The 25,083-nt window shown below is 36.8% G+C and overlaps 1 protein-coding gene across 11 annotated transcripts in view; it reads right to left on the minus strand.

Moving 5' to 3' along the window:
• Window positions 1-25,083, minus strand: part of MAGI2 (membrane associated guanylate kinase, WW and PDZ domain containing 2) — a 1,233,836-nt gene that overhangs the window by 404,303 nt on the left and 804,450 nt on the right. For all 11 annotated transcript variants that reach the window (XM_080663639.1, XM_080663638.1, XM_080663637.1 and 8 more), the window contains 2 exons: window positions 16,720-16,930; window positions 6,340-6,419 (listed from right to left, as the gene is read on the minus strand). In XM_080663639.1, coding sequence (XP_080519765.1) covers window positions 6,340-6,419; window positions 16,720-16,930 — 291 coding nt within the window. The remainder of the gene's footprint in view (window positions 1-6,339; window positions 6,420-16,719; window positions 16,931-25,083) is intronic.

Raw genomic sequence — 25,083 nt, forward strand, 5'->3', positions numbered from 1 at the left:
CAATAACCAGGGAGAAGGAGTTGAGAGAAAAAAGAAAGTCACCAAATGAAGCAATTCAGCAGAAGCTGAACATTAGGAATGACTGTAAACCCAATCATCTTTGAAATCCTGCTCAAATTCCACATCTTTCATCTAGCCTTCCCTGAACATTCCTGTTCACAACCAGCTGTCTTTTATTTTCCTCTTGTGTGATAGATGTTTCTCACACCATTTTAAACTTTCCTCAGCTTGGAGAGGTTAGTATTTTGTCTTCTCAACTATACAGCTCTTTGAAGAATGGGTTTAGGTGCTGCATTTATTTGCATTTTTCAAGGGTCATAGCTCAATTCTACTAGCAGGAAGGCTATCCAATAAATATTTGTCATATGAGCAAGTGGATCAACTTGCTTTGTTTTCAGGTAGATAATGTATCTTAAAAGGAGTGAAGTGACTTATGATGTAAGAATTACACACTAGAATAAGAGGGAAAAGGCCACTTTTTGGTAGCTCCCTAATACTGGAAAGATAACATGGAAATGAAGAGCTAAGACCTTTTATTAAATGAAAACAAATATTGGGAAGCTAATATGAAATGTCAAGATTTTGTCTTAAGATCAAAAACTGATACTAATATAATATCCATGACTTATCATCACCAATAAGAAGTTCAAGAACAAAAACAATCAATACGTTTTCACATTGATTTTTGATATGATGATTCAAAGTGGTGGTTTTAAATCTATTTCAGTTCTTTACATATTTTCGTATCAACATGACAAATGTTTGCCTCTTTTTGTCTGGTGGTTCCACAAAAACAAATTAAAATCTTGAGCTCTTGTAATTATAATTCCTTGAGATATGGATTTTTAATAGTGACATTGATAGGCCATTAACTATAAGTGTGATATATCAGACACTTTGAGATGCTTGGTGGTTAGGCCATGATCATACATTATGTCATACAAAATTTTCTTTTTAAATAATCATCAGCTTTGGAAATTACTGTTTTGTGATGCATAGTATTTAGGAAACCCTAAAATTTCATGTACCAAGAGGGATGTCAAATCATCTCACCTTGGCAACAGGTTTTTTAAATTTATTTTTGTTAAAGTGCAAGCCATAGTTAATGTTCAATTACTTGGATTAGTGTTGATGATATGGATATGTTTTTCCCACTTCTAAAGAACTTGTGTGTAATATTTAGAGCAATGCCTCACCTTACTGTTTTGCTTTCTGCATTGAGTGAACAGGTCCAACCACTGAGGGATACATAATGCTGAGCCTCACAGTATGATTGACAGAGACCTACAGTTAGCTCTTAGGGAAATTGTGCCAACATTATGTGAACTGTAGTGATAACTTTTAGAAATTGTGAAGGCATATAAAAGAACAGAGGCTTGTTCGTTTTTTAAAAGTGAGGAACACAGAATTTAAATCAATACACATTTTAAAAGTATCTTTCAGAGCTAAATTCATTCTGTTAATTTAAAAACATAAATAATATGCCATTTAAATCATTTTGGTAGTAAAATTATACTGATTGGTCTATTTACAGGTAGGATGGCCTAGGAAAAATATTGAGAATATATTTTAAAAGTTCAATTTTATTTATTTTAAATACAAAATTTTAAAATAAAAATATTTTTTCATCATTTTAAAAACATATTTTTAAGACTTAATTGTCTCCAGCTAAAGCATCTTGTCAGATTGCACAATGTTATAACATTGAGATCCATCTTAAACCCATGTTGCCTGGATTCAAGCCTTGTTTTGTACTTACACTTGTTAAACAAGGCCCTTAAAGTTCAGGACTATAGCATCATCTGAAAAATTGTAGTGAAAAATTTCTACCTACTTCACAGAGTGTTGGTAGATTTAACAGAGAGAGTGGAGGAGAAAATACTCTTTAGCTTTAAAGTAATATAATCATTTAGTATCAGAAGTCATGTTTAGACATGTGGTCCTAGAAAAGATAGTGTAAACTTACTTTTCCCTATTTCTCCCCTTTAAATACCCTGGGGATAATTCAATAGACAACCAAAAAGACTGGAAAGATGGAAAGAAGGAGGTAGATTGGCTACAGACCTCATGATTTGAAGAATGAGTTCCAAGAGTTTTCTTTTTATCTCTTATATATCTCAGACTGGGTCCTAGGGAGGCCTTCTGCTTGGAACACCAAAGGGCATATACAAACAAAGCAGCAAGCAAACAAGTGAGAAAGCCTACGCTTTCTGGCCAAAGGACCAGGACAAAGGGACAGCAAGGACATGGGGCAACCTTATCTCCCCACCCAAACCTAGCCCTTTCACCTACAGTGGTGACATCAGTAGAACCCAGAGACGTCAACAAATCTTCCATCAGGAGTGGTGGCCTAATAAACCTGGAGTGGTGGCATCAATGGATCCCAAGCAGGTGATCCATCTCCTACCCTACACCTGCCATCATCTGGTGGGCAGGAACATAGGCAAGGGAAATTTTTTTCTAGCCCATAAATCCAGAGTCCACATTCCTACTAGTGGTGGGACTAAGAAAAGAACTTTTCACACTTTGCAGGTGGCACCAGCAGGGATTTATCAGGAATTTCCAAGTAAGAAGAAATAAACTGACCAAAAATAGCACTGGAAGGGGTCTGAAAACTATATTGCATTTGGAATCACAGCCTACAAAATAGGCCAGAATCTACATACCAAACCTAAATGTGGGCACTGCCCACAAAAAGGAAAGACTTTATTTATTTATTTTTTTTAATATATCTTATTGATATTTTACAGAGAGGAAGAGAGAGGGATAGAGAGCTAGAAACATCGATGAGAGAGAAACATCGATCAGCTGCCTCCTGCACACCCCCCACTGGGGATGTGCCCGCAACCAAGGTACATGCCCTTGACCGGAATCGAACCCGGGACCCTTCAGTCCGCAGGCCGACGCTCTATCCACTGAGCCAAACCGGTTTCGGCAAGACTTTATTTTAAATGTCCATTTCAAAAAGTCCAAAAGAAGAGAAGAGGTAGTTACATTTAGACAAATTAGACTTGAAGTCAAAAACTTTAACAAGTGACAAAGAAGGTCATTACATAAAGTCAAAGGGGTAGATTAATCAAGAGAATGTGACAATTGGTAATATATATGCACCCAACATCAAAGAACATAAATATATTAAGCAAATACTCATAGATATGAAGGAAGAAAAAGACAATAATACAACAGGGGACTTCAATACCCTACTTTCAACAATAACTAGGTCATCCAGACAGAATATCAATAAGAAAATATTGGACTTGAGCTATACTTTAGAACAAATGAACTTAGATACCTACAGTACATTCAATCCTTTGCAGCAGAATACTCATTCTTCTCAAGTGCACATGGACCATTCTCCTGGGTAGATTGTATGTTAAGTCACCAAAATAAGTCTTAGATGTCTTAGATAATGTGGAAATACTGAAATCATGTCCCATATCTTTGCTGACTATAATGAATAAAACTAGAAATCAATAAGAGGAGGATAACTAGAAAATTCACAAATATGTGGAAAGTAATACAATCCTGAAAAACCAATGGATCAAAGAAGAAATCGAAAGGTAAATGAAAAAGTATCTTAAAAAAATTGAAAGTAGAAACATGACCAAATCCAGCCTGCCATTATTTTTTCTGTGGTCCACAAGCTAATAATAGTTTAACATTTTTAAAGGGTTGGAAAAAATTTTTGTGATGTGAAAGTATATGAAACTCAAATTTTTGTGTCCATATACAAAGTTTTATCAGAATACATCCAGGCCCTTTATTTATAAATTGACATTGACTTTGGCCCCTTTTGCACAACAGTGAATAGTTGCAAAGTGAATGGATGACCTGTAAGCTTCACTACCTGACTCATTACAGAAAAGGTCTGCCAACCTGCAACAGACCTTTACTTAAACCCTGTGGGCAAATACCCCAAGAAAAGGTGCAAATCAGAGATAGATTGAGTCTTAACAGAACTCAACCCAATCTCATGTAGGCTTAGTTCCATATTGAACTGAGATATGCTTAGCCTTCCACGCTGTTGCCCTAGCAGAATAAGGATGGATAAATCTTTGCTAGAGAAAGATATTATTACCTTGAGCCTCTACAAAATTTTAATATGTATTTTACACACATTCCAGCATTCAGGAAAATAGTCTACTAACTTTGCTTGATCTGAACTGAACTGTGATACTTATAAAGAAGCCTGTCTTTTTTTTAAATATATTTTATTGATTTTTTACAGAGAGGAAGGGAGAGGGATAGAGAGTTAGAAACACTGATAAGAGAGAAACATTGATCAGCTAGCTCCTGCACACCCCCCACTGGGGATGTGCCTGCAACCAAGGCACATGCCCTTGACTGGAATCAAACCTGGGACCTTTCAGTCCCCAGGCCGACGCTCTATCCACTGAGCCAAACCGGTCAGGGCTAAAGAAGCCTGTCTTAACTAGCAGGCTCAACATCAATCTATTCATATCCAACATTCTGAGCAAGCAGCTTAAATCTATGTTATTTCAAGAAAAGAAAAATAAAACAGAAGTAACAGTATTACCTAAAAGCACTTCTCTTGGCAAGAAAACTTAAAATATATATTTGGAACAATAGCATTGTCATGAACTAGATGTTAGTTTCTATTGTAAAACATTCCAATAATAAAAGGAATAAAATTTAGGAATTAGTTATTTTGTAGAAAATGAAAACAAATAGCAATTGGGCAGTTATATATCACTATGAGCTATAAGACTGTGTTCTGAAACTTGTTTCTCAATGACATGTGATTCACAGACACTGGCATCATATTTTAGGCATCTACCATCCTGAGAAGACAGACAAGTGCAAATGTGTGAAAAACTGATAACACTAAAATATTATAATTATGCAATATGTTATGCCTACATCTCTCCCAGGATTTTAAAATTTGACTTTAATAGGCTTTTATAATGAAAAGAGCAACTCAAAGGAACAAGACAGCTGAGAAGTTCAATATGTCACCGAACTGTAAAATCATTAAATTTATTTTAATTAGTATATACTAAGGTTTTACATCTGCGGCACAAGTAAATTGTAAGTCAGAGATATAATAGATCAGGTCATTTTCATTTATAACCAATCACAATTTGAAACACGTGTCTTTATATTGTCAATGAGATGTAACCTAATTGTGCTCAGAAGTCCAGGGCACATAATAACTTTATGGAATTTAAGCACGTACAGTTGTGCCATTATATAGAAGGCAAATAGATATAGCTATGAGCACACAATTATACATAGATAGTGTTTAAAAACTGGATACTTATGCATTCAAATATGTACGTATAAATTGTATACTCCCATTTTTTAAAATTAACTCAGTATAACTAGCCTGTGAACAGTTCCCTTATAATATAGGTATAAATAATATTTTCTAGATACTCTTTGAGAAAGCCAGAATTGCTATTAAAGCAAAAGGAATTTTGGAATTAAAGACTATTTTTTTTTAAGTTGACTTTTAAAAGATTTTTTAAAATGTTTAAATACCTCTCAACACTTTTTTCACTTTTAATAATTTGTCAATGACAGATGACTCTGAATAAGGCTCTAATGATTTGAGCAGATAAAGGCAAATAATAAATCATAAGGGGAGTATGCTATTTATCATTTTAGATAAGATATAAATACTCTTTTAACATACACTGTATATTTTAAAAATTATTAGTATCTTCAGCAACAGATTTCATCTGTGTAATTTCCTAATTTGGAAACAAGGTTTACATTCATTTAATACTCAAAATCGCTTTAAAAAAATTCTTCACACACATGAAAATAGTCCATTTTTAAGCAACTTAATGGGAATTGGAAAAGACTAAGGACAACCCAGCACATTCATGAAATTAATTATTTTATTTCAGTGTCTGATTAAAGGAAAGTGGCCATATGTTTAGATCTTTATATCAGTGATTCCTTAAATATTAGCAGAACACTATGTCTCAAAACATAAACATCAGATATTATTTATAGTTTCACAATACTGTTCCTCTACATATCATATTTAATTCCAATGAAAAGATCAGAGCCCTCAGAGAGACAAATTGCAAATAAAAAGTCCTTAGTAGGTGGTGGGAAGTCAGGCCAGGAGTCAAACAACCCACAGAGATGACAGAGATGTGAGATCCAGCACAGCCTCCTCAGAGAGAAAAAGGAAACCACATGGCAATGCTGAAATGCCGACTTCCTTTTCTCTCCTCTCTGAGCATTTAATATCACATCTCTAAAACTCTTCCAGCCAGATTACTGCTTCTTTAGGCGAGACCCTCTTTTAAGAAACACAAACATTCTCGAAGTGTAATGCGGAAACATAAAAACTTAATAACCTACCATTTTCTTTGCACTCTTCTGGAGGTTTAGCCTTTTTCGCAAGTCGTGGATCCAGCCATGATGTTGTCTTTGTGTTATGGCTGAAAGGAAAAGAGATCACTCTGAACAGACACATACTGAAAGGAATCAAGTTTATTCCCTAAGAAAAAAAAAGGGGGGGGGGGTTAGTCCAATAAAATTGCAATCGATACACTTAATTTGCTTACTGGTTCTAAGTAGCCCTGAAGGAGGTGTAAGAGTAATTGTGCAAGGCAGCTGTAAATTTGGCAACCTCAGCTCCCTGTCCTCAAAGCAGCTATTTTTATTAAAATCAACTAGAATGTTGCCAAGTTCACCTCATTGAAAATGCAGAACTCATCCAGAGCAAAAGGAATTTATTACAAATACGGGATTCTCCAGTTGGAGGAGCGCAGTTCACAGGCTCTGGTACTGTTCCCTGAGTTTTGCAAAAGAATTATTTCCATCTTAAACCTGCTCTTTTCATAGGGAGTTGTTTTGTTACTCTTTAACTATAGAGCTGGCAGAGGCAGTACAAAAGTGATGCAAATTATACCATGTTCTTGGGATTCCTGCATTTTCTCAAAAAGTGATTATTAATAGCAATTTCATTAACCCATATTTAGCTTTTTTCCATGTAAATACTTTCCACCCAGCTAGGGGAATAGGGGATAAACGTGTCTATAATCTAATACGTCTGGAATGGGATTTCTGAGATTTAACAAGAATTTTAATGACATTTTTGTTTTGAAAAATGTTTTCTAGAATATATCTTACCAGAAATTTAAAAAGCAAAGGAAGTTGTTCTGAGAGCAGCAGTTTTTCTCAAAGAGGTCCTGGACTCACTTGGTGTTAGAATCACCTGGTGGACTTATTAGCACTGCATATTCTGGGTTGTTATAGAACTACCAAATCAGAACCTTTGGGGATGAGTCCATAAAATCTCCATTATTGGCAAGGTGATTCTTATGCACATTACAACTTCAGTGCTGCCCAGTGACTCATAATTGCTCGTTGGAGCTAAAAATCTTTACTGTATATAACTGTCTCAAGCGATCTCATCTACCAATGGACAAGTTGTCAAGGATGTGACATTTGTGAGGGCTTCGGGAAGAGAATGAGCAAAGTCACAGGTATGGAAAAGTATCAGGTTTATACAAGGAAGCGTCAGAAGGCCAGTGAGTGAAGCAGGAAAAGAGTGGAAAATAGTTTGGAGACATAAATTAGAGCCAGGTAATAGGGATAATTGAACACAATTTTATGAAAGTCTAAATGATAATGATGATATCAATCTCATTTTGGCCCTCATTTGTAGTCATGTCAATATCATCCAGTCTTTTCCTCTGAACGAAAGGCTTGATGCCCATGAATGGAGGTTATGACTTTCCAGAGTATGAGGAGAGTAGAACTGAGTTCAGTGTTTGATACTCCCATTTTGCAAAAAGAAAAAAAAAGTCAATAAAAAATGCTCTTTATAAACATGACTGAGTTCAAAGTGTGTGTGTGTGTGTGTGTGTGTGTGTGTGTGTGTGTGTGTGTGTTGATGTCTTTGTTTTTCTGTGCTAGGAGAAATGTTGGAAGCTTGGCAAGGAAATTTCCCTTCTCTTCACTCACCCCTTCTTCCAAATCCTTCCTCCATTTCAGAGAAATGTCATTTCTAGGTCTTTAAGACATGTTCACAAAAGCAAGCACATCTGTGAATAAGTATTAAGGGACCATTACTAAGCCACTGCAGGGAGTCAAATTACCATTTCTATATCACACCACCTTGGTTCTCACAGACTGGCTCATGTAGAAGAGAACTGTGAATTTCCTACCTTTCCTGAATTTATATAAAGCATTTCATTACAGGATGAATTTTTAGGTTGAACTAGCATTAATGGTATGTCACTTTAATACATTTTGACAGATTGAGTCTCTTAGAGTTAGAGCATTTTTAGCTGATCCTCTGATATGAAATGATTCTGAAAGAAATGTGGGTAGTAGTTACCTCCAGTAATTGTCTTAAACATCACATGAAGATATGGCACAGTATTTTTCAATAGTGGCTCTTACCAACCTTGCAATTTACATGATTTTCATTGTGTCTTACCAAGGGGACATTTTTAATGCATTTGGGAGACAAAAGACCTAGTGGCTTTCCCACTTTCTTTAAATGATATATTTTTAATGTCAACAATTCCATTTGAAAATAGGGTTAAACATTGGGCAGAAAGCTGTGTACAAAATGGGACCATTGAGCAATTTTTCACAATCTGCAAACTACCTTTATTCAGATTTGAGGATGATTTTTCTTTCACTTTTATTGCTAGAATAGAGTCAGAAGTAGGACAGCAGGTGTTTTTTTGTTTGGTTGTGGTTGTTATTTTTTTATCTACCAAAGTTGTGTGGAGCACAAATGAAAGGAAGGCATGATACTAATGTTATAAAAACTTATATTTCAATACTAGTTTCTTTAACAGACATACATGAACATATCTTTGCTGCATTAAAAAACACACAACACCTTTATTTTTTTATAGCTGGGGAATGGAACAAGTATTTTCTAGAAATTTTAAATCATAATAATATACTACTCTATTTTTATAGATAAAGTTAATTTGATAATCATGAAGAGTGGGAGATCAAGTGGACTAAAGTTGGTAGCTATTCAAGTTCAATCAATGTCACATTAAAAAATCTGGGTGATAAAAAAAAAATCTGGGTGAAAATCTTTAAAATGGTTTACCCAAAATTCTTCTGTAATGTTAAAGTCTAGGTTGAGTCTATCTGGAGGACTGGAACAAACAAAATGTGAAATTTCATTCAACTCTGAAATTCTAGTTTAAATTCATATCAGAATGTCCCTGCAGACATGTGATAAGCTGACTTGTAATAAATCAGAAATTTGTGTATATTTTATAAGTTTAACTTTTCCAAACAGTCAAGAGAAGCAGGTTCAATTAGAACATCTTATTTTCTGAGGAAACATCCTTGTCACATAGAAAATGCTTCACTTCCTACAAGGAAAGCAGCTGACTTTACGTCTCACTATTGCGATGTTCTTCTCACTGTGTCCTGAAAGTCCTGATTACTCTCTTTGTCAGGGCCTGCACTGGCACTGCACGCAGCACCTGATTGTGATTGTGGCTACAGATTTTTAACTCCATTTTACAGATAGAGAAACAAAGCTGAGAGAAGCTAGGCACCTTGCCCCAGGGTACACAGCGAGTGTGTGAACGGGAAAGAACTAGGGAAGGGAAACAAAGCTCAACCGCCATGAAGCTGCCCTTTTGAGATGTTGACTTTAAGCTGTTTATTAAGAAACAAGACTCAGAACCTTTGACCCTGCCCCCTTTCCTGCCCAAGAGATTCAGACAGAGAAACCTGCTTCAGGAAAGAGAGACTTAGGATGTCTCCTTAGCCTAATTTGAATTAAGTATGGTAAACAAGAAGGCTTCAGGCAGGGGCCTGATAGCTAGATACCACCTGTGGCCATTGTTTCAGAGTTGCCTGCCTAAAATAATTTCCCTGCCCTGTATGTTCCCCTCTTCCTCACCCATTCTCACTTCTGAAGTATAATATTCCCTCCCCTCCTTTTTCCTTTGTCCAAAATGTCTCAGATACCCAATGTTGCCTTATTGTCTTTAATATTGTCATGCCTATGTGGATTCCCCATGCATGTGTATTAAAACTTTGATTTTCTCCTATTAATCTGTCTCTGTTACTTTATTAGCCTAGCCAGGAGAAGTTGGAAGGTGGGAAGAGAGGTATTAATATTTGCTTAGCCCTCACATTAGCATTAGACCCAGATATATGTGATTCCCAAGTCCAAGGTTTTTTATGATCTGAAACCAGAGGCATAATAAACCTAACATTTTGCTTTTTACGCTGAGGTGCTTTATTTCACAACCTCAAAGGGTAATCAGTTCCTTTGCCAGTGGTTTAAAAACGCAGACCTTTATGTCCTATTTGAGGATAGTAATCACTAAATGGAGTTCCTGTGTGTTAAATGGCCTGTATTTAGTAGGTATTATATTAAATGGCATATGCATTGAGATGAGAGAGAAAACATTGTAATTGAAAAAGGACAGATAATATCACTGAAAACATTTTTATCCTTATGAATTCTCTACTCAAATCACACTCAAATCAATTTTTTTTTCATTCAAATCTGAATATTTTTCTAGAATAAAGTCTGAAAAATCTTGATTTATATAATCTATATATCAGTCTTAGAAGCTATACTAAATAATTAGGTTAATATAAATGCTATCAAATTGGTCCAGTAATTATTTGGATTAAAACTAAAAATTTTCATTTAGGTCATGCTGTTACCAGAGAAATCAGTGGGTCTCATTTCCCCAACACTAGTGGGAGTAGAGTGGCTCTTATGATATCGTGAGAAAATGAATTTTCTAAGACTTGCATGGGAGAGTGAATGGTTTTTATTGGAGTGGAATTATATTTCTTGTGTTGCAAAGTCCCATTGCCCTTAACCCGGTCCTGAAAAAGGTGCAGCGGGGGTGCAGCAGAGCCAAAGTTAGGGCCAGTGTCCAGAGTGTCTGTTCCATGGTGGAATGGGCTCCGATGTAGTATTGGGCTAGATTCAGCCCATCAACCTATTGTGTGGGTCCCACATGGCCATGAGCCACATGGGCGAATGCAGGGGGGTGTGCCCCCTGAAACAGGAATCAGCTGCAAGGAGCAAGGGTGCGGGGGTGGTCCTTTGTTCAGGAGCTTAAATATCAAATCTCCAAATGCCTTGTTCTGGCCACTGACTTGTTCCCAGGTGTGACTGACAGATAAGCATGTCACCCAGATCTTACTGGGCACGTGCCTGCCTTTGTCCAGTCCCTTCCCCCATCAATCTGTGGGGAATAGACTTGGGTACTGTTACCTGAAGCTTTCTGGCAAAGCTGTATAAATGGAAGACCTATGTTATCTACTCTTTCCTTTATTCTTTTCCTGTTAAATAATGACCATATTATTATAACAGTAACAATACAACATTCAATTCTCTGTTCCATTTTTTCCCCCATTTACCCTATGTTTTTCCAGTCAGGGTACATACTGCTCATCAGTTACTTAGTTATACATAAGTGGATTGATCCTCAAGGGTGGCTCGATTCAAACCTAATGTTGAGATGTCTCCTTTCTTTTCTCTTTTCTTATATTTTCTTTTCCTCTCTCCTTTCCTACCTTTATATTGTTATCCAGATCCAAACAATGTTTTCACTACTACACAAATATTGAGTGATCTTTCATCAACTGTAATTTTATTAATAAGAAATTTTTACTATCAAATACACTCATTTCCTTTGCCTTATTTTCTCTAAAAACAGTAATAGACTTAACACATTGAATGTAAGATATGACAAATACATTGAATTTTAAAAATCCTTCTAAAAAGCCAATTCTAAATCTCAATCTTGAATTGATAGGTGAATTGTATTTTCATCCTGGGATATACTATATCAGAATAATGATAAGAGATTGAAGTTGATATTTGACTAAATGAAGCATAATCTTTTGTACAAGGTAAACAAGGTCCAGGTAAATATTTAGAGTCTATTGAACAATTCAAGATGTGTGTGAATATTAAGATTATAACAGTAGTACTCAACAGTAGGCCAACAATAACTTAGAGGTTATTGACTATATTTTATATAATTTTAAAAATAAAAAACTAAGTATTCTTTCCTCTCCAGTAAATTACCCAAACATTTTGACTTCTATTTAATAAACAAAAGCTTTAAATTTGTTTAAAATGGTAATTGGTGATTCATTTAAAACGTAAGAAGATACAGAAATAGTAATATAAGAAGAACCAGACTAATTGTGTATCTAATTTAGAATTTAAAAGAAAATGCAACCCTGATGAAGATTTATAAAACCATGTATTGCCATGGCATTTTTCACAGATGTAATTTTCTGTTTCAAAGTCTACTTTTAAAAATCTGTTATTTAAGATGACATAGCCTTCACTGCCATTCAGGATTGTGGTAGTGAATAAATAGGTTCTAGTTGTCCTTGTTTTCTGCCAAACCGATAGCAATCTCTTTTATGTCACTAACTAAGCAAACAAAAAAGTAATTTAATGAGATTCCCAAAGCATGTCAATCCAGATTAACCCTCTGGCAGCTCTTCTTTATGGAACATTTAGCCTCTTGAGTAGTGAATTTCTGGCCAAGAAACTTACAAAATGATACCAATTGTAATATAAAAGTTCACTTTTATTTCAGCTAATGTTTGTTTACATATTGGAGGGAGTATGGGATAATAGCAATGGCCTTGCAGGGTGAGAGAACTACGAGAACTTGGGAATGTTAATTTGTCCAAAGTTGCCTCAGAATCTCATCCTAGAGTGGGCTTTCATCATATACTTATATATATAAAACATGCTGTGGTTATCATATAAAATATGCAAAGTAGGCACCACAGCAAAATGGTTAAGAGCAAGGACCCTGGAGGCAGACTATGTCCCATGAAGATACAGTCTTGTCAGTTTTGTTGACCACTGTGTTTCCTGGGTTTAAAATGGTTGCTAGCACATAGTGTGTGCCCTATAAATATATGTTAAATAAATGGAACCAAAGCATTCTACCTTTGTCAGTTCTTGGTTGTATGACTAGGAACAAGCCACCTCTGTAAGCCTGTTTCTTAAAGTGAGAATTAAATGAGCACAATGCAAATACTTAATATATCCTGATCACAGTATGAAAAAAAATCAGCACTCAATATGTGGTAACTATAATTACTAATTTAAATTTATAATTAATATATACTGTCTATTTTAGAAGATATTATTAATGATATGATGAGTTAACAAAACTACTGGTTTTAAATAATGTTATGTATTTGAAAATCTTTTGAAGTTGCTAAATATAAGATATTACAAATGCTTTAAAGCGTGTTTGGAAGAGTGCATTCACTCACAAGTTAAAATTCTGTTATTTAAAAATGCTTTCTGAGATAATCACTTTTTCCCATTAAATATCATTGTAAATGATGAAAGGAATCTCCTTTTATCATTCATCAAAGGAAGTGGTTCTGAAGAGTACGGGAAATGTTTGTCCATGTGTTCAGTATTGAGAATACCGAAGAAAATCCTCATTTTCTAAATGTATAACTGGTAAAGTACTCAGACATAAAAACTATTTTGCAATACTGAGTCAATCAATAACTATTTTAAGACACCATATAGAAGACAAAAATAATAAAATTACTTGTTACCTTAATTCAAAACCCAATTATGTATTTTTGTTAATCCTCAACTGAGGATATTTTTTCCATTATTTTTTTGTTTGTTTGTTCGTTTTAAGAGAGAGTGGAAGGGGGAGGAAGAGAGGGAAGGAGAGAGCGAGTGAAACATAGATGTGAGAGACACATTGATTGGCTGCCTCCTGCACGCCCCCTACTGGGGATTGAGACCATACAACTCCAGCATGTGCCCTGACAGGAAATCAAGCTGTGACCTCCTGGTTCATAAATTGACCCTCAACCAGTGAGCAACACTGGCTGGGTGTGGGCTACAAACTTTTACATTACAAATAGTATTTGTTTAAAAGTTTCTAGGACATACCATGGTTTAGTCCCTCAGAAAGTCCTTATTGCCCTACCAAGCTCCCTGTCTTGCTCTACCACATAGTTCCAAGGATAGTCTATCATAGTATAGACTTTATTCACAGAAGAACTCATGTGTCATCAATAGCAAACGTACTCACAGATCAAGGACAGTGGGTTGAAATGTTGATTTTGTCAAATGTCGTTAGGAAGGAAAGGGGCATTCCAGAACAAAGAGTGAAAGTGGTCAGGAGAAAATCAGAGACCACTCAGGGAAAAGTAAAGCAGAATGAAATGCAGGCAGAGAGAAAGGAAGCTGCAGGGCAGGTTGTGATAGTGTAGAAATGAGGGACCAGAGGAATGAGACACTGATCCCTCCCTGCTCTGTGGTACATGAGCTCATCACACTGATCTTGAGATTCAATGCAAACTTTTTGAAGGAAGGAAAGAAGAAGCCCAAACTGGTCTAGGATGAAGGGTGGGGTGGTGGATGCCTCCATTTTGTGTAATAACCTCTTCAAGCTTGCCATTTGCTCCTGCCTCCTACATTGGTCACCTTCCCATCACATTCACTTCAGTCTTTACTCCAGGGTTCTGCATTCTCCCCCAGCACCAGCTTTCTCACCACAGATAAAAGTGTCTCTCTCTTTTGTCTTCATTTTCCAAATCAACCTATTTCTGCCCTAATACCCATTTACCCTTCCCTGCAGCAACACCATGAAGATAAATAAACAAACAAAACCCTGTGTGTGTCTTTCAAAAACACCATTGATCTAGCTAAATGAAAACTGAGCAATTGTTTCACAGGATTCACCAACTAACACCTACTTTCCTAGTAGGTTAGGGGACTTCTCATTATTTGTAATATATCCAGGGACTGGGTCTTCATAATAACTGTTTTTATATGTGATATGCCCTATCTACATGCTACCAAGTTTTTCAGGATATGTTACTGCACCTTATCTATGTGTGATGCCTCCTTTTACGACTTAAGTCTATGCTAAGCATATCCTTCTCTGAATAGCATTACACATTCAGAAATCGTTTATTAATACTTTATAACTATTCATCTTTCTACCCCAATTTGACAATAACTTTGAGAGCAAAACTAAATTTTTTGTCCTTGAATTCTGACACTAGATGACTGACTAGGATATTAACAGAATAATTTTGGTAGATTCTCCCAAGTCCTGACAAAGTTTCATCATTTACTATATACCATTAGCACAATGTCTGTCATCCAAAATCCCCTTCTCCACAATCTCCACACCTAATACTATTAAAAATAAGTTTATTCGTAACCCCCCAAAGGAAGGTTTTTATAACTGCTTTACTGGAAACATTGTAAAGAAACTGTTCTTCAATCGACTTGCCATGTTGTTTTTCTTTTACAGAGCCTTACCGCCCCCCCCCCCGCCCCGTATCACATAATAAAAATGTATATATCATTAGTCTCCTTGTTCTGAACATAAATGCGTGACCTCATATCTAGGGTTTATATTTTGACTTCCAGTCTACAATGGCTCCATGCTTACCAATAAAAAAAAATTATGTTTTCAAATATAAATACTTTCGTACATTTACAAAGTTCTATATGACTTTCTCTTTTCTAATTAATTGATAAAAGATATCTTTGGGTTATTGAAGATAGCTAAAAACTAATGTAAGATTTTCTTCATCTTGTAAAACTTATAAGATTTGTCAAAAGGAGAGTAATTCATTTCCCCCAAAACACTGCATTTCTCATCCATATTGGAGTCAAGCAGAGCGCTAAGTAATTACCTGATTACGTATTCCCTTGGCTGCATGTATCAAAGTTCCCGCCTTCACATGAGAATTAAATATTGGCATGTGGTAACATTTCAATTTCACATTTGAATTCTGCCTATGGAGATCTAAGTCTCAAATCACTCCAGGTTGGGAAAATGAATCCAATTTTAATATTTTTCTTGAATAATCAGAGTTTACATATTTTTTATCCACTGTCAGCACTGAAAACTTCAATTTATATTATTTTTTTCTTTTTGAGGCTTATACAACTTTGAGGGAATAAAGGTGGTTGTTTAATTATAAGATTTGTTTTTATTCTTTCTAGTGAACATTGTGATTATCTTACGCACAACAACAATTTAATTTTGTACTAAGATCTTCAACTTAGTTCATTTAAAAAAGTTGTTCTATTTCTAGAAGATAAAGAAAAGTTTGACAGTATTAATAAAGTATATTAAAAATTTCAATTTGGGAAAAAAAAGTCCCAAATGAAAGAAAATATTAGGTTGGGTAAATATCACCAGGGAGTTCAGGATTAGCATTTTAGTTTCCTTGTCAAGTCATAAAAATGGTAAGCAAGAAATAGAATGGATTTTAAAAAAATAAGTATGATGAACTATAGAAAAACAAATGATTTTATCAATACCTGACTTCAGGGTCAAATGCTTAAAATATTTTCTTTTATGACCAGCAATCATTTTGACCTGAATAGTTATAGCCTGTTAAATCACTGAATATGATGGTGAAAGTTTCCAGAAATCTGACAAAATGTGGGATTATCTTATTTGATTTGAACTACATGGGCATCTTGGAAGAACAGAGTAAGCATTTCTCCCGCTATTGCAACACATTATATAGTGAAGTTGTTAACTATATCCTTTGATTTATAGCTGTAATTTAGGATCCTTAACTGTATGAAGGCACTATCCCATTGTTTTCTAACAAAGAAAAGAACTAATGCCAGAAACAATAAAATCCATTATTTTATTTTCACTACATCTCTATTTTCTGTATGATTTATATACTATGATCTCTATGGCAATGTGCGAAGAAAGGGGCGAAACTCACTCAATGAAGTAGACTTCACCCTTCTCTGTATAGGCCATTTCCCAGTTATCAGGCAATGGGTCTGATTCCTCATTCTCTTCAGGTTTAGTTGGTTTTGCATCATCCATCTGCTCCTTCAGCTCCTCGGGCTGACTGTACACTGGTGCAGGATAAGGCTGGGAGGGTGTCTCCCCTGAGGCACCTGCACTCTTGTCTTCATGTTCACTGGATTCTACAAGAGAACAAGAGCATGCGGTTAGCCACTCCAGTCACAATGACTTCTAGGTGAGCGTGGAGTATGCTGCATCAGGAACAAGCCCTGCAAAGGCTAATAGGAAAAGTATAATTGTAAACAGCTCTGAAAATTATCACTAGGCCTATTTGAGTCCCCTTGCATGCATCATTCTCTTCTACCCTTCAACTATTTGTTGTTGATCACTGAATTGGAGGACCATCATTTCATGACACAGTTGTTTTAGGCAGAATAATGACCCTCTAAGAATGTCCATGTCCTACTCCTTGGGCCATGTGAGTGTTACCTTAGATGGCAAAAGAGGATTTGTGGATCTGGTTAAAATAAGGATTTAATTTGAGATTGAGAGATTTATTATTCAGATGGGCTCACTGTAATCACAAGGATTTTTTTTTAAGTGTAGAAGGTAGCCCTGGCCTGGTAGCTCAGTTGGTCAAAGCATCGTCCTGATACACCAAGGTTGAGAGTTCAATCCCCAGTCACTGCACATACAAGAATCAAGCAATGAATGCATAAATAAGTGAAACAACAAATCAGTTTTTCTCTATCACTCTCCCTTCCTTTCACGCTACCTCTCTCTAAAATCAATTTTTTTTTAAAAGAGCAAAATTATAAGAGGAAGGCAGAAGAGCAGGTTTAGAGGCAAATGTGACTACTAAAGAATGACCAAACAGATACACTGCTGCAGGCTTTGGAGAAAGAAGAAGGGAACCAACTACAAGCCAAGAACTGTAAATGCCCTCAGAAGCTGGCAGGACAAAGGAATGGATTCTCCCCTAGGCCTCCAGAAAGGAACGCAGGGACTGACAGCCATTTAATTGAGAGTTAAATATATGTATTTTTGCATTCATTCCAGTTCACACAATTCTATGGCTGTGGCCCAGTCTAAGGTTTGGATATTACAATATATATAGTAGCCATGCCATTTGCTTACATGTTTCAGTATCACAGTGATTTTGGATGCAAATCTAAGGATAAATCAGAATGCCATGGTTTTGAATGTCCCTGCCTGGATTCATTAAAAAATAATCGGAAACCAAGATAAAACCATTTCAAGAAGAAGAATGCCTATTTTATACCTTATCCATACTTTCATTTGACATGGTTGAGGCATATAGCTGATATTCAGCTTTCTGTAATTGCCATCCTTTGAAATGAGGAAGAATAATATTTTGAATCTAGGTATAAAATTGTTGATTTCATTTCTTTGAACAGTCATAACATTTAACATTTTAAAATTTGTTTTAGCCCATGAGAGAGCTCTGATTTATATTTCTGACTATATGACAAATTTTAATAAATCTAATAATTTTCTCCTGTCTTTATATTATTTCTTTGGAAATAAACATTGACTAGAAAACATTTAATGGGGAATAAAGACTGAGGAACATATTGTAGTTGATAAAAAAAAAGAATACAAATAATTTGAGATTAATAGAAATTCATTTTCTTTTTCTTTAGCAATTCTCAGCAGCAAACACACTCCACAGAAATGGAACATGATTGTTAAGGCTGGTGTCAGAGTGCCTGGGTTTAAATATGTCTTTCACAGTATGATACTGAGCAAGCTATTGAATCACTCTGTGTATTCCTCAATTTCCTTAACTATATGATGGGGCTAAAAAAATTACCTAACTATAAAAATTTGACATGACATGTATATAAATTGCACAGAATGGTAAACTACTGAAACATAGTAGATGTTTAGTAAATGTCATATATTATTATCAGGAATTCTACTACTTAGAACACTAAATATATTGCATAGATAAATCAGTCGAGCAACCTAAATGGTTTCTTCCTACGGAGACAAGAATGGTCTTATCTGTGGTACTGGTAACCAAATTGGATCTCATCTATTGAGGGGGCTAGCCAAGAAAATGTGAATTACTAAGAAACAATAGTCAATACCTCAAAAATTTTTTTGTCTTTATGGAAAACACACTTTTTAAGATATTAGGTGTTTTCTGAAAATAATGCAATTGCAAAAAAAAAAAAAAAAAAAAAAAGATACACAGATACACCCAAAACTGACTTTTTCTCTTTACCAGGTATTTGCATGAATTGAGTTTTTCTTCTTCAATTCAGACATGCTGTGGAGTTAAGTGACTTAAAGGAGAAAAAATAATCCTCAGAAACCACTAATTTTTCCCCAAGTTCTGTATTATTTCCTATAGAGTTTTGCATTTGATCTGGCTGGGCGCCAGGAGCTCCTACTGAACTATAAACTTGTTATCACCTATAAACTTGGCACCTGTAAGGGTGCTGATTTAAAGAAGAATCAGAGTCTTATCTCCCCAATTTTATGTTAGCCAAAGGCTTAGTTTCCTCATATATCCTCAGGGCAACCTTCACTTTCAAGTCTGCTTGTAGCAGATCACTCCACACTTACACTCCATAGTGGTGGAAGTGGTGGGGCTTGCAGATGTCCCTTGCTTTCTTGCAAATTCAGCAAATCATTAAAAAATAACCTATATAATAAAAGGGTAATATGCAAAATGACCCTAACAGTGGACTGACCAGAACAACCACTCGACCGGTCACTATGAGGCACACTGACACCTCTTAGTCCCTTTCCCCGCCAGCAGGCTCCCATCGCCTGATGGCAAATGGGGAACCGGGGGTGGGTGGCGGGGGACATGTGTGGTGCCAGGCCAAGGCCCCCGACCCACTGGTTGCCCCACACACAGAGGGCGACCCGTGGCAGGGGCGGGGCCAGTGAGTGGGCGGGAACAGCCAACCTCTTGGTCTCTCCCCCGAGCTGGCAGGCCCCTATCGCTCAATGGTGAATGGGGAACAGGGAGTGGGTTGGGAGGGGGGAACGGGGCTGGCTCCCAGCAGCCAGGGAAGATGGCCCTGATCGCAGGCCAGGCCTAGGGACCATACCTACACATGAATTTCGTGCTCTGGGCCTCTAGTGTTAGTTATATTGATCCAAGTTATAATTGTATTGTGGGGTGATAGGGCAGACAGACTGTCCGAGCATGTTGTTCATTTCACTGCTAGAGGCTGGAATTCTTAGAATTTGAAACAAAGGTTCTTGTTAAAGGAACACTTCAGTGTAGATTCTTGCACAAGAGAAAAATATGATTGTAATTGATTTTTTATTATGACCAGACTTTTGATTATTAACTATAATGAGAAGTGGAGGACATGCTGTCTTCAGAAAAAACAGTCATGTGGTGGCTACCTGCATGCTATGTAGCCATTTAATTGAAAGTAGCCAAGATTGTAGCTTATTGCTTAAAGTGTGCTGTTATCAATTTTCCTTACTTTTCCTAAACCTTCTAAAATGAGAAGTGGAATTATAATGTGAGTGCTAAAATGTTTTCACATTGAATGATTAGTGAATTTTTGCTCATCATTAAAAAAATGACTACTTTTTTAATGTAGTAAAACATGCAAATGGACCAAATTCAAAAGTACAGAGGAAATAAGTGTAAGTAGGTTTCCTTCCTGTTCCTACTCCCAGTGCTCAAGCAATGCAGGTAGCAAAGATGATTATTTTTCTGCTCCTTCAGAGATGTTTTTATGTACATTGATTACTTTTAGTTGGTGTTTTCTGACTCATTAGTTATCTTTTGTGTTTCTAAGTTCTAAAAAAATGCATTATAAATTTTTTATATGTTATGAGATTAAGGAGGGGTAGTCCTTAAACACGATGGCAATTATATATATACTAGAGGCCCGGTGCATGAAATTCGTGCACGAGGGTCCCTCAGCCCAACCTGCACCCTCTACAATCCAGGAGCTCTCAGGGGATGTCCTACTGATGGCTTAGGCCCACTCCCGTGGTTCTCTGCTCTCTGCGGGGCCTGGGGGTTTCGCTGCAGCCAGGGAGATGAAGCCCCCATGCCCTGCTCTCCACTCTCTGCCTGCCGCCACCATGCGCCATGCGAAGGAAGCCCCAATGCCCTGCAGTGTGCTCTGTCTGCCAGGCCTGGGGGCTTCACTGACACCGACACACTAAGGAAGCCCCCAGGCCCTGTTGCCCAGGCTCTGTCTGCTGGTCCTGGGGCTTCCCTGCTGCCGCCGCGCTAGGGAAGCCCCCAAACCCTGCTGTCTGGGCTCTGTCTGCCGTGTCTGGGGGCAGATCCAGCCTCACCGCTTGGTCCCTGCAAACCCTGCTGGGGCTGACAGGCCCAGACGCTGCAGCAGCGGTGGAGCAGGGAGGCTGGATCTGCCCCCTCCAGAGGCAGATGCAGCCTTGCTGCTCCGGTGGACAGGCCCGGACACTCCAGCAGTGGGGCTGAGGGGACTGGGCGTCGCCATCTTGTGGCTATGGGGGCCGCCATTTTTGTCATGGAGTAATGGTTAATTTGCATATTACTCTTTTATTAGATAGGATTTTTTTCTGAGATGTTAACAAATACTTTTATTATTTGAGGCCATGAAAGAAACACAAGTCAAGAATAAAATATTAGAATTAGGGAAAATTAGGTAAATGACTTTTGAAATGAAATATCAATTGAGGAAAGAAATTCCTAATCCTGTAAAGAAATTACTTTTTATTGGTGATATTTGTAACATAATTGGATCTCACATATTGAGTGAACTAGCCAAGAAAATATAATCTATGAAATAATGGTCAATACCTCAAAATTATTTTTTATCTTTATCAAAAACACACAATTTGTTACAAGCTGCATGGAACACTAAAAGAACACTTAACGACTGGAAGATGAAAAAAAATCCGAAGATATAAAAAAAAAATTAAATTGGAAAGAATCACTGGAAAAAATGAGTAGAGGGAATTATTTCCCATTAACAGGGGAGAAGCAGTACCTTAATTAGTATATATTCTTCTTCCTGTGATATTTAATTTTTTAAACATTTTAATAAAAGTAGACTAAAATCGGGCAATGAAATGAATCCTCACAGCTTTGAAACTGTATATGCTGCATAATTTTTATAATGTAATGAATTCTGAAGATATTTGTCATATAGAAACAAGTTCCTCAAATCCTCAACTAACTTTGGGGTGAAAGAAACTGATATTGCATTGAGCACATTCAAAGACCAAAGCAAGATATGTAATATAGGACATGCATGTATAATATCGTTTAGGTCTTGCCTTCAAAATTCTGAAAAACATTAAGAGACTACACTATATGAAGCATAACATCACCTTTTGAAATACTAGGAACATCAAAGGGGCTGAAATAGAAAAGGAAGAAGACTCAAAAATCTTGATTTGGATAACTCAAATGCTATTCTTTGGGGCCAAATTGAAATCTAGGTATTTCCTGATGAGAGCAAGAAGTCAATTAGGAGGAAAGAGATAAGGGCGCTATTCCCAAAGATGGAGCGCTGTGGAAGGAATGAGGTGCAGATAGACCTTATCGAAAGACCTTCCCTCTTCAGGGACAAAGGCCAGCCAGAAATAAGTAGAAGAATCTGAGACTTCACCCTGAAATTATAATCACTTCTATGAGGAGAAATATAAGGTAAGAAAATAGAACACGGGGTGAAAATCAGACCTAGAGAGAATGGATGACTATAATTAGAAATAAGCTGAGACTCAACTAGTCCACAGGCTTTCTGTAAGTGCTGCTCAAACCTAAATGCCACCCTGGTTGTCCTTGTTCCACATTCCTCGATCATGTATCAAGTCCGCTCTCACACATCATATGAACCCTCAGAGAAGTAGAAAAACATTCCACAAAGGCTGAGTGCAAGATCTAGAAAATGCTGAATCAGTTTGGAAGGCAAGAAGGGGTTCAAATAATGCATAGCTTTCAGTTTAATTGCAAAGTGAGTCTGCCTTGATTTAAAGTGACATGCCTGAAACTTGTAGTGATTTCATTTCCCCCTTCCCATAGTGTAGTTATAATTACTACTATAGTTCGCACCCACAAATTCCAACATGATTATCTTGTTACTTTATAATCATACCTAGATAATAAGAACATTTTACAATTACAGCAGTTTTAACTTGCAAATAATTATTTTAAGAAATGATAGAATGTCTCCCATTGAAAAATGGAATGTCTAATTTACAATAGCCCCAGAAATTTGCCTCTCCAGTGGAGAGATAAAACCCAGTACTGTGTCTGGGAATAAGATCATAAAAGTAAGCCTCCTAAAAAAGAAAGCATATAAATCTGAGTGGATACACACATCGCAGTCTCTGTGAACCCACAGGAAAATAAGCAGGGGATGGGCGTTGGGGTGGTTTCAGAGTGGGCTATTATTCGCAGGAAAACAGCGAGATTCACTACGGAGGGCATAATTCTTTTGACAGTGACAGGCCCTCATTCACAGAAGCAGGACTGATGGTGCATGCACAGTCAGCGTGCCAAGCGGCACAGGACCTGGAGGCAGGACCCTAATGGTGAACTGAGATCATTGCTGAGGACACTCGGTGATCACATAAGGGGCACTCTGTTTGCTCTCTGGGAGTTGCAGTTCATTTGCACTAATTGGAGGCGTGGGGGCCTGGAGAAGGCAGCTCTGTGTACACATACTGTATTCCCTTTGTTGGAGAAGGTAGCTCTCACGGGCCCTGTTCCTCCTGGCATTGTGTGTGTGTGTATTAACCGAGAGATTTAGCTGCCTTTAAAATATATGTGCATTTCTAATTCTTTGCACAAGGCTTACTAATAGCTTGGTGAGGGGAAGCTACAATATAATAGTGAATTACTTTCCGGAAAAGTTTAGCAGATAATTCATGAGATAAAAAAAAAAAAATCCAAGAAAGCTTAACCCAATCCCTGTGGTTTATAGGATTTGCTTTCCTTCAGAAAAGTTCAATCTCATAAAAAAATTTCTACTTATCTATTAACCACCGATCTATTCTTGTTATTTTCACAGTTAGAGAGATTGGATAAGTTTTATCTATAAGACTATATTTTAAAATATATACTTCTTCAAATAACTTTTTAAGAAATGTAAGATCAGGAAACTCATATGTTTTGAACTTAGAAACACTGCATATTGAAGACATGGAATAGTGTAAAATGAGTGTGAAATGCATCTAATCATGTTAATATAGTAAAACTTTGACATTCTTTAGAGGTATGGTTAAAAGATAAAGATTTTGCATAACCAGTGGACACAGACAATAGTGGTGGTGAAGGCCTGGGGTGTGGCAGGGGCTGGGAGGAGCAGGGGGGACAGAGTGGTAAAATAGGGAAGACACCTTTCATACTGTCAAAAGAAGTAGAGTGGTCCTTGTCCTAACAATGATTACAGAATGTCTTGGGATGCAGACACACATATTATGAAAAGTTACCTGCAAGTATTGGGCTAATCAGTACCTTCCCAATGAATGAAAAGTGTAAACTGTACTGCAATAATTCAGAGATGAACAGTGTCAATTTTTCATGATGGGAGTCAACAAATGATTTATAGGGAATATAAACAATTTTATTGAATTTGAAGAAAAGAACAAGGTTCAAATAGGTGATAAAGGCCTTATCAGGCAGGTGAAGGTATTTTATGAGAATGGAATGTAGAGAAGAGAGTTGGGGAGTGATAGGAACCAAAACTAAGAGAGATGTTGTAGTCAAATGTGGGAGGACCTGAATGGTTGCTCCCAAAATTTGAAGCAGCAGAAACAGAAGCTCATTTAAGTTTGAGAAGGAAAGTTACGTGACCAAGTGCAGGTTCAACAATCTTTACTTGATCAAGTAATAACAGGTAGTTTGATGGAGATGGAGCCTGGGGGGATGTAGGTCAGTTAGGAGACTGTGCTGCACAAATGAGGTAAGAATCTAGGATGGGGCAGTGAAATTTGGAAGAAAAAGAAGAAAGCTAAAGAACTAGTGATCTTTCATACTCAATAATATATATCAAGCCAAGGGGAAAGAAGAATCAAAGACAACTCTTAGCACCCAGCCAGCATGGCTCAGTGGTTGAGCATTAACTAATGAACCAAGGAGGTCACAGTTAGGACATATGCCTGAATTATAGGTTCAATCCCCAGTGTGGGGCATGCAGGAGGTGGCCAATCAATGATTCTCTGTCATCATTGATATATCTCTCTCTCTCTCCCTCTCCCTTCCTCTCTGAAATCAATACAAACGTGTTTTGTTTTGTTTTTAAAGACGACTCTCAGCTATCTGGGTAAAAAGAAGAATTAGAGGAATTAGGTAAAGGACTTTGTGAGTTGGTTTGCTTATTGGTTTTAT

Source organism: Plecotus auritus (genome assembly GCF_963455305.1).
Source record: "Plecotus auritus genome assembly, chromosome: 4".
In the NCBI taxonomy this organism is placed as follows: Eukaryota; Metazoa; Chordata; class Mammalia; order Chiroptera; family Vespertilionidae; genus Plecotus; species Plecotus auritus.